The sequence below is a fragment of the Ostrinia furnacalis genome, unplaced genomic scaffold (genome assembly GCF_004193835.3).
Source record: "Ostrinia furnacalis isolate ACB-3 unplaced genomic scaffold, ASM419383v2 OfSCF2290, whole genome shotgun sequence".
NCBI classification, from domain to species: Eukaryota; Metazoa; Arthropoda; class Insecta; order Lepidoptera; family Crambidae; genus Ostrinia; species Ostrinia furnacalis.
In genome coordinates this window covers 348218-359268 of record NW_021132529.1, presented here as the reverse complement: position 1 = coordinate 359268, position 11051 = coordinate 348218, and the positions used below count along the sequence as shown (strand labels likewise).

Here is an 11051-nt window from a genome sequence, read left to right as displayed (position 1 = left end):
AGTTTCTACTGTTACGGCTATACGGTAGAGTTCTTTATGGTTTACATTTAGGTATATTGATATTCTATTCTATTTACAATTATGATTATCCTTGCAGAAGTTAAAGGTACATTTGAATAATTATTGTAAAAACTGGGTATCTCTACAAAAGATGTAATATGTCACCGTAAAATTGTGAATTCCGTCAGATTATAATCTGACGTAGTTAAATTACAATCTAACCTAACCTAACCCACTGTTAGTTTACAATCTAATGCGTTATATTATAAACTGACAGAGTTCACGATTTCACGTTGACATATAAAAATGAAACAATTCGTTGTTTGAAATTGAACAATTTATTGTGAACTAATACGAACGCATAGTAGAATTTAGGATATATATTTATAATATTAATTGTATAATAACAGAACATCGACATTATAAAGCGATAACCGATCCACCAACATTCAATAAAGCCATAATGATTGCAATCAAGTAGATAGTTATGTACAACGGACTCGCCGAAAACGAGTGGGAACGTTCAATAGTTACATTATCAAAATATTAAAGCTATGTAAAACATGGCCAATGAGACAACAGTCTTATTACTAACGAGTTCAAGTCGATAATATGTTGACCTCACTCCAATCGCTTTCGAAATGTAAAAGATATAAAGCTCTAAAGATATTTAGGAAAAATATTCAAGTGACGAAGTTCCGGAAAGCGATTGAGTGAGAATCGAATAACTTCAAGAAAATGAGGTTAGTTCCAGTTAAGATAGTTTAGAAAATAGAGCGATTATTCCACGATATGGCGAAGTCAGGATGGGGAAGACAGGGGAAGACTTATAATCTCAATTTTTGGGTTTTAACGTATACTTATAAACTACAACAACTCCAGTGTAGTTACAAAGTTTTACAAAATTAAGTGAAACAGTTTTGTTCGTTAGTGACAGTATAAAAGTACAAAATGAGCAAGATAGTCAACAAGGGCATTGGGCAAGTTCCTTTGGAGCAATGGCGTTTTTAGTGGTCTGTAATTTGTGTTACTCTTGTAGCATCATCATGAAGAAACAATTTATCTGATCTAGTTTTAAGTCAGTGCATTTAAAAATACCGCCAACTTACCCAGACCCATTTGCAGTTCGTTACATAACAGACGTTTAACTTTACAAAAGTGTTTAGATAACCTAGTCTTCACTAAGTAACGCTAAATAGTTTGGAGCACAGATACTAGAAGCTTCTTTAAGTTTAGAAAAATACAATGGTAACCTCATTGGATTAGCGCCAATGCCAAAGCTATTATAAACACGAGTATATCTAGAGTACAAAAACAGTCTCCAGATTAAATTCGGTAACGTAGCTTAATGATACGTAAACATTACTTAGCATTTTATATTTTCATACAGATGTTGTGATAGTGGTTTTATAGACTACTTAAAAGTCACTAATTTCAGGATCAGTGTCGGCGTATTTGCAAGTGAAAGGGTTCCTTAGCCAAGAGCAAAAAGATCTATCACTGTGCTGCTTATACTTAGCCGTAGTGTGTTTCTTTGCGTGCGCCCGCGCCACTGCGGCTCTCCGCGTTGGATATGAGTCTAGGGAAGACGCGTCAGAGTCTCTGGGAACAGAGTCGTAACCAGATTCAGCACGCCGAGACGTCCCCGCAGGACTATGTTTCCCAGTGCGAGGTGTGGACTCATGACCACTATCGTATCCGTCAGGCTTAGAGCTTGCCACGACTCTTGCTACACCTCGATCTCCCTTTTCGTTTTTTTCTATCCGTGGCTCTGTAGTCACAACAGGAGGTGAAACTTCCAGGTGTAAATTCGACTTTAATTCACGAAAGGAATTAGCCGAAGGAGCACCACTACCGGGTATTCTCCTTTCTTCTCTTAAATTCGGGTCCGAAGCGCCATCCGGATGCCTCAGAGACGCTATCCGCGCATCGGTTATGTCATTTCCTCGATATCTCTCAAACGGACCGTAACAATCATTATGAGTAACATCTAAATCTTGATATGCATCACAGTCTCCAACAGCGCTGCCTGGTCTAGACATAGATCTCCTACAACTATCACATATTTTATCACTAGGCCGGTATGCGGGTTCACTATACACAGAACCGTCTCCGTGATACTCTTCCGTATCACGGACATTTGAAAGAGATAATGATTGAAATTGCGGTGCTATTCTTGATACAGGCATATCACTATTTTCTAACATTCTCCTAGAGCCATACAGTTCAGTTAAGCCTATAAGCTCGTCAATCCTTGATCTCGATGATTGTAAGCTTTGATGGGGATTTATGTCACCCATTGGCTCACACATAAAATTTTCTCCATAAAAACCCATGGTTTGTCTAAGATATGCCTCGTTCCTTATCTGACGTTCTACTTCACTATACAAAGATAGAGTGTCTGTAAACGTTGAAGCGACAGTTAAATTTTCTTGACTTAAAATCCTAAGTGGATGATCATCATCTTCTTGATCAACTTCAGGTAAAGGATTTTCAGAGAAACCCATACAAAATGCAATGTCTTCTTCAGTAACTTGAAGGCAGCAGTCTTGCATGGGGACAGGTTCCAGCGGTTCCTCAACTTCAATTATTTCTAGGATTTCATCTTCATCATCCGCTGGACCTTTGCTTAAACCAAGATGGTCCAGGTCTCTACTGTGATTTGAAAGGAGTTCGTCATCCATTCTCAGCCTTTCTTTATATTTGCTGTCTAAGCTTTCCATTGATACTTCTCTGCTGCTTAAGCTACTCGGTTGTATCAAAGGCAATGCTGGTGGAATTTCTGCTGATTCTTCACTGTCATCATCTTCTTCTGGTTCATTTTTGTTTGATGATTTTGAAGTGCTATTTCGTTTTGAATCATTTGAAGGAGGAACATTTTCTTCTTCAATTGCCATTCCTTTTGAACCAGCTTTTAAGCCAGTCCTTATAGTAGACTCTTCAACATGTACTCGCCTTACAGTATCTCTAATAACAGGTTCCATTCTATGTGATGTTTCTGGCTCATCGGGCAATCGAGGGTCTTTGTGAACTTTATGGCTTGGAGAATTATGTCTAGATTTATGTATTTGTGATGTTTGGTTTTCAACCCATTTCCGTATCATGTTCTTCTTGTGATTATCCATGTATCCATAGCCTAAAGCTTCATTTCCATGGGATCCTAGTACCCCAATTTGGAGAGGTATAGGACTAGGCTGTATTGGCTGAGGCTCAAATTGTGATGGAAGCTTTGGTTCTTGCATAGGCCCGTCAATCCAAGTTTCTCGTTTTTTGCTTTGAGTTTCCTTGATTATGTGTCGTGCCTCTACTAACTTGGATTTTGATATTCTAGGCCCATCAATCCATTGTTCATCGCTTGTGCTTTTGCCTTCCTCAGAAAACTGTTTAGAACAAGCTTTTTTCAAAGGCGTTGTCTTCGATGTCACTGAATGAACCGGAGATGCTTTAGGGGTATGACTTGGCATTGCAGTTTTTAAGGGCGAGGCTTTAGGTGATCCATGTAATTTATGCACTGGACTTTTTTCTTCAATAACTTTTGAAAGGGACGATTTGTGTTTTTGTTCTGCTGCTGAGCCTCTTAAAGCTTTACTTAGTACACATCGATTGTCACCAGAGTTAATATGGGGTATATAAACTGGAGGATGCTCTCCATCTGTGGCATCATCCATGGGACCTACGTAGATGACAGTGTCTGCTGATAAGTCACTACTAGAGGGATCAGGCTCACTACTGCTTGGCTTGGAAGCGTCTTCTCCCGAGCTTCCTCCAGATCCAGCGTTATTATTTGAAGAATACTTAACTTTCCGTCGCCGCAGCCTGTGTATTCTCGACGCTAACTGCAGTGTTGTCAATGTGTCCGAGTAATTTTGTGTGTTTGGCGATACGTGGACTATCATAGCTGTGTGACAGGTTAGAGACCCGAGGCATTCTTTTAAGACGTGCGTTAGGTTGTGATCTCTGTAAGGCAAGTGTCTTTGACCGTTGAATATAGCTAATAATATATTTCCTAAGCCTGATAAGGGGATTCCACCATTTGTTTTTCCTCGTTCCGAGTTTCCTAAGTCGATAAGATGGAGACGGCTCCGCCCTCCGGCAACTGTAAACAAACGGATGATTCTTAATTGGTTTACCCCAATTCTTGGGAAGGAGACTAATATTTGTAGTAGCTAATCAAACAGTCTTTGCGAGTGGAGTTGGAATAGTGCAAGTTTATTAATAGCAAATAAACTTTAGTTTTATGAAAACTTAACTGAAAATTAATGTTGCTTATAATTTTTGAAGAATGACATTAAGGGACAAAAACAAGTTATAGTAGAAAGACAGTGAACAATTAGAAAATCTTCTTAATTTTAAGAACCCCTTTTAAGAGTTTTTAGATAAGACGCAATTAAGTTTTCACTTTTCCTTTTTGGTAGATACTTTTAGATACTTAAAATATTAAGCTCCTAGCACTTCACCGGTATAGATTATGAACAGTAAAAATATGAAGAGGAAAATAAAATAAGATAAATACCAGCGCCTTTTCCTCCCACGCTGTACTGGTACACATGCAGGGTGTACAGCAGGTGACTGTCCTTGCCCTCTTCCCTCTGCCCTCTCGTGGCCAGGGCTGCATCCAGGTAGAAGGCAGCCTTCTCTGCGCTATGCACGCGCAGCTCGGACTGGTTCTGAAGGTGGGTGCCGAAGAGCGGGTCGTCTCGGAGGTATACCCCTGGTGACTGCTCTGTGTCTGTGGGCGATTGAGAATACTTGAATGCACAAGACTAGAAGTTTTGACGATATTGCTGTTATAACGCCAGTCAAATGAAAATATAGATTTTTCACATAAAATGATCAGCTCAACGTTTGTATACTACAGCATTATCTGGGATATCATCATCATGTAAGCCTTCCTCAAGGAAGCTGTGGCCAGCCTTCTTATTAAGAAGTGAAATAAAAATTCTAGGGCACTTAAACATTATGATTGTTGCTCCATCGAGCAGGTGGCCGTCGTACATTAAATAAGTATGTGTGCCGTGACACAGTTTCCTTTGAGAACCCGTTCCACCTTTCGTTGGATCTCCGTCAGATATGACCAGCCTACTGTCAATTTAGTTTGCTACATTTTAGAGTTTGATTTTCTGTTGAATGTCTGATATATGTACAAGGTGATGTTCTATATCCACGTACCATTATGGTACGGCGCCAGCAAGTCCCTGATCTGATTGGTGTTCGTGCACAGCTCCACAGCGGACACCCGGACAGAGAACCGGGTCCCGCACTTGTGGCGTTGCTCCGCGATGCCACGGAACAGCCACGAGATAGCGCATGGGATCGCGCCCAGGGATGCCGTGGCGTCCGGTCGCCCCAACATTGTGTAGGATTTACCTGATGAAAGAGCAAATTTAGTTTAGGCATTGGGGCTATTCCTAACTCTCCTTCCTACAGTTGCAAGTCCAGGAACTCTAAATTTAAGCAAGAAGAAGTCATCAGGTAAAAGTTAGGTACTAAGCAAGAAAAATAGCTCTCGTTCACACAGCTGCAAGTACTGTGTAGTCAGGGTTTACAGTTTGACCGCCTATAAAACTTCACCGAGGGAAAACCAAGTCTCAGATCAAAGTTAAACCATTCCATTGGACTTACAACGAAAATATGAAAATAGTCATTTAAGTTATGTATTGGGCAAGCAATGGGACTATTCTCAACTCTCGTTCATACTGCTGCAAGTCCTGTGTGGCCAGCAGCTACTACTTGATCACCAATAAAACTCGCAAGTTTGTCTCAAGGGGAAAGTGAAGCTGTCATTGAACCCGCAACAAAATTGGCATTATATTATATTAGGCTGAGTTGCACCATCGAACTTTAACCGTTACTAAAACGATAACCGGCGTATTTTGTATGGAGTTTGACAGATTTTTGACGTTTGTTAAAGTTAAAAGAAGATGATGCAACCCAGCCTTAGATAATCTTACTAGACTCTTTATGGGACGTTAGGGGCAGGGAAATATATTCTATGTCACGTAGATACTTCGTTATATTCTATCAGAATTCCAACCTCTCAATTAGAATAAAAACAGATTTATTACAAAGTGAATTAATAAAAGTGTGCAAATCCCTTTCGCGGGAGAAATTAAAACACCTCGAGTTAGTTTCCCGGCAAGGATCCGGTAATAATTAAAACTTGGTTCGAATTATTCAGTCGCTTGGTTCAACCACGGTGCCATAATGCTGTCGTTTCACCTCTGATGCAGAACGAATGCGATAAAAGAAAAAAATACGAATGAACGAACGAAATGAACGAAATTTTACCAATAGGTACTTTTATGGAGCTGGTTTGTTATGAAAGTGAAGTGTTTGCTTTTTGAATTCTTCTTTTTCGCAATCTAATATTTAAGGACAACGACAAAATAAATTACTTTCAACACCGAGAAGAATTCTATATTATCTTGCTGTTACGAGTAACAATTGGAGATTGATTCCTTTCAAAAAGTTACTTTACCCCCTTTCAGATTGTAATGTTTTTTCAAATCATGTGTATTGTTATTCTATTTATTTTATGGCGTCTTTTGTAAGTACGTATATTATCCAAAATGTAAATTTTTTGCACCGCCTTACTCTCTCTGCATGACTCGTGGTCGACTGCCAGAGAATGCCATCCGGCATTAAGTTTACCACAGTGCATTGTATGTATGTGCAGAAGTTTAAATAAAAATTAAATATTATTTCTTATTCTTCTTCTTCGTCCCTCACTGATGAGGATCGCGACCACTTATAGTGTTCCTCCACAGACTGCGGTCTTAAGCTGATATATCATACCATAACCATAAACATAGATTTATCTTGCAGTGGATTCTATCTTAACAAAGATGTTGCTAAGCTCGGTTTTAGTGGGATTTCGGAGGCGTTCCGAAGTTTCGCCGAGCGGGGCTTTCATTCAATTTGCATTTTAACTCATAATCCTTGAGTGCGAGCGAGATATAATGTCGGGAAGATGAGTTAAATGTGGAATTTTCAATTCAAATTAGCCAAATTTTGTTTCACAGATCATCTCAATCTTTCCTAATCTAATTATTTTTTAGAATTAACTTTCGTATTCTTATTTAATTAAATAAATTGCATTACTTCCTATTGTAATAAGACAACACAAAATGTCTTGTAAACTAAGCAAACCTAAGGAAAATACCCTCTGTGGTCTAGTGGTAAGACCACCTGCTTCAGACGCAGAGGTCCCGGGTTCGATTCCCAGTGGGGGCAGATTTTTCTGTTCGGTTTGGTTGGTGGTAGGGCTTGNTAATTTTTCAAGAATGACATTAAGGGATAAAAACAAGTTATAGTAGAAAGACAGTGAATAATTAGAAAATCTTCTTAATTTTAAGAACCCCTTTTAAGAGTTTTTAGATAAGACGCAATTAAGTTTTCACTTTTCCTTTTTGGTAGATACTTTTAGATACTTAAAATATTAAGCTCCTAGCACTTCACCGGTATAGATTATGAATGAACAGTAAAAATATGAAGAGGAAAATAAAATAAGATAAATACCAGCGCCTTTTCCTCCCACGCTGTACTGGTACACATGCAGGGTGTACAGCAGGTGACTGTCCTTGCCCTCTTCCCTCTGCCCCCTCGTGGCCAGGGCTGCATCCAGGTAGAAGGCCGCTTTCTCTGCGCTGTGCACACGCAGCTCGGACTGGTTCTGAAGGTGGGTGCCGAAGAGCGGGTCGTCTCGGAGGTACACCCCTGGCGACTGCTCTGTGTCTGTGGGCGATTGAGAATACTTGAATGCACAAGACTAGAAGTTTTGACGATATTGGCTGGTTTTAGTGTCACGCGGACCGTCCGGTGCGGACCCACTCCGCACGGCCAATGTGTATGAACTTCTAGGGAGCGTTTTAGAGTAATGCGGTCCGGAGGAACCGCTCCGCACCCTAGCAGTTCATAAAGATCGGCTGTGCGGAGCGATCCGCACTGACAGTCCGCGTGACACTAAAACCAGCCATTGCTGTTATAAAATCAGTCAAATGAAAATATGGACAGCTCAACGTTTGGATGCTATAGCATTATCTGGGATATCTTCATCATTTTAGTAGTCCATTTCTAAATGTAAGCCTTCCTCAAGGAAGCTGTTGCCAGCCGTATTATGACTGTTGCTCCATCGAGCAGGTGGCCGTCGTACATTACATGAGTATGTGTGCCGTGATCCAGTTTCCTTTAAGAACCCGTTCCACCTTTCGTTTGGTCTCTGTCAGATATGACTAGACTACTGTCAATTCAGTTTGCTACATTTTGGAGTTTGATTTTCTGCTGAATGTCTGATTTACAAGGCGAAGTTCTATATCCACTTACCGTTCTGATACGGCGCCAGCAAGTCCCTGATCTGGTTGGTGTTCGTGCACAGCTCCACAGCGGACACCCGGACGGAGAACCGGGTCCCGCACTTGTGGCGTTGCTCCGCGATGCCACGGAACAGCCACGAGATGGCGCATGGGATCGCGCCCAGGGATGCCGTGGCGTCCGGTCGCCCCAACATTGTGTAGGATTTACCTGATGAAAGAACATTTACATTAGGCATTGGGCAATGGGACTATTTCCAAGTATCGTTCTTACAGATGCAACTCCAAAAAAGTTGTCATTGGACCCGCAACGGAATTTAAAAGTCAAACAATGGGACTATTTTCAACTTTCGTTTTCACAGTTACGACGAGTATAAGTCCTGTGTAGCCAGGATTTTTACAGTTGACTGCTAAAAACTCCAACAAGGGGAAAACTAATTCGGTCTCAGATCAAAGTTAAACTTCTATTGGACTTAAACGAAAATATGATAATAGTCATTTAAGTTAAGTATTGGGCAAGCAATGGGACTATTCTCAACTCTCGTTCATACTGCTGCAAGTCCTGTGTGGCCTGGAGCTGCTTGACCAACAATAAAACTCGCAAATAGGTAAGACCAAGTTTGTCTCAAGGGGAAAGTGTGTCGTTGGGCCCGCAACGAAATTGGCATTTGGCAATTCAGATACTAAGAAACTCTTACTTATTATGACTAGAGTTTTAGGAAGGTTAGGAGAGGCAGGGAAAATACAGTCTGTCATGGAGATACTTCGAGATATTATATCTTTCAGAATTCCAACCCCTCAATTAGAATAAAAACAGATTGATTACAAAGTGAATTAATAAAAGTGTGCAAATCCCTTTCGCGGGAGAAATTAAAACACCTCGAGTTAGTTTCCCGGCAAGGATCCGGTAATAATTAAAACTTGGTTCGAATTATTCAGTCGCTTGGTTCAACCACGGTGCGATAATGCTGCCGGTCCTCCTCTAATGCAGAACGAATGCGATAAAAGAAAAAAATGTCTAAAGCCCGGTCTCCGAGCACGTAGAATTTTGTCCAATGACCGCGCGAGCGATAAGGATGGGTAGCTTGGGGCCATTGGATAGGGGCGAAATTCTACGTGCTCGGCGACCAGACTATAAGTAAAGACGAATGAACGAGATGCTACCTATAGGACTGGAGCTGATTTGTTATTGGATATTGAAAGTGGCGTGTTTTCTTCATGAATTCTTCTTTTTCGCAATCTAGTATTTAAGGAAAACGACAAAATAAATAACTTTCAACACTGAGAAGAACTCTATATTATCTTGCTGTAACGAGTTCATTTTTAAGTTGATTTATTCCCTTTTAGATTGTAATGTTTTTTCAAATCATATTGTGTATTATTATTCTATATTTATGGCATCTTTTATAAGTAGGTATATTATCCAAAATGTAATTTTTTTGCACCGCCTTACTCTCTCTGCATGACTCGTGGTCGACTGGCAGAGAATGCCATCCGGCATTAAGTTTACCACAGTGCATTGTATGTATGTGCAGAAGTTTAAATAAAAAATAAATATTATTTCTTATTCTTCTTCTTCGTCCCTCACTGATGAGGATCGCGACCACGTATAGTGTTCCTCCACAGACTGCGGTCTTAAAAGCTGATATATCATACCATAACCATAAACATAGATTTATCTTGCAGTGGATTCTGTCTTAACAAAGATGTTGCTAAGCTCGGTTTTAGTGGGATTTCGGAGGCGTTCCGAAGTTTCGCCGAGCAGGGCTTTCATTCAATTTGCATTTCAACTCATAATCCTTGAGTGCGAGTGAGATATTATGTCGGGAAGATGAGTTAAATATGGAATTTTCAATTCAAATTGGTCTAATTTTGTTTCACAGATCATCTTAATCTTTCCTAATCTTTAATTTATTTTTTAAGATTAAGTTTAAATCGTATTTAATTAAATAAATTGCATTACTTCCTATTGTAATAAGACAACACAAACTGTCTTGTAAACTAAGCAAACCTAAGGAAAATCGTATACTGCGAATTTGAAAACATGGTTTTATGAAACACATGTAAGGTGTTTTGCTCATGGTTTGTTTTATTTCAAAAGTGATTATTGCATGCATGGGGGTTACACTGGCATCGAATTCAAATATCTACCAAAAAAATACAAATTACATTTTGCATGTTTCGTTAACCATCTTCCGTTTTTACCTTGTATTTTAAACAACTGTCCTCATGGTTGTCTGGAAGAGACCGCTTTATGGCGATAAGACCGCCTAAATTGCGCCATGTCTTTTACAGTTTATTTCTTTTTTTTTCTTGTGTGGTGCACAACAAAGTGTGTATAATAATCTATTTACCTATATTTGTGACCAGACAGGTTACATAGCCAATGTAGAGCCTATTAAATACTTAACTTCTTATAATGAATATACAGGGTGGAATTTTGTAATGCCACCTGGAGGGAAAGTACTCTTAATACTGTAGATACAAAATTTAACTGAAAGAAAACATTCCTTTATTTTTGAAAAGAAAGAGAACTGCATCCAAAGTTTTTCAACAATTTTTCGAAAATTCACAACCGTACCATACAATTTTCTGTACATCATTAAAATAATTTAAGATTTCATGGTATTCCTTTCATTTGATTTATCAAGTTTGTTAGAGAGATTTCATCCTTATACTTAACCCTAACGATCGATGCAATAAAAATACAGGGTGTAATTTTTAACAGATTTTAGTTGGTTC

The 11051-nt window shown here is 39.5% G+C and overlaps 1 protein-coding gene across 1 annotated transcript in view; it reads right to left on the bottom strand.

Annotated features, from left to right (window-relative positions):
- Positions 1-347: 347 nt before the first annotated feature.
- Positions 348-11051, bottom strand: part of LOC114354961 (kinesin-like protein CG14535) — a 92460-nt gene continuing 81756 nt past the window's right edge. The window contains exons 7-9 of the mRNA XM_028307582.1: positions 8323-8520; positions 7519-7734; positions 348-4096 (exon numbers count right to left, since the gene is read on the bottom strand). Of these exons, the coding sequence (XP_028163383.1) occupies positions 1419-4096; positions 7519-7734; positions 8323-8520 (3092 nt within the window). The 3' untranslated portion in view covers positions 348-1418. The remainder of the gene's footprint in view (positions 4097-7518; positions 7735-8322; positions 8521-11051) is intronic.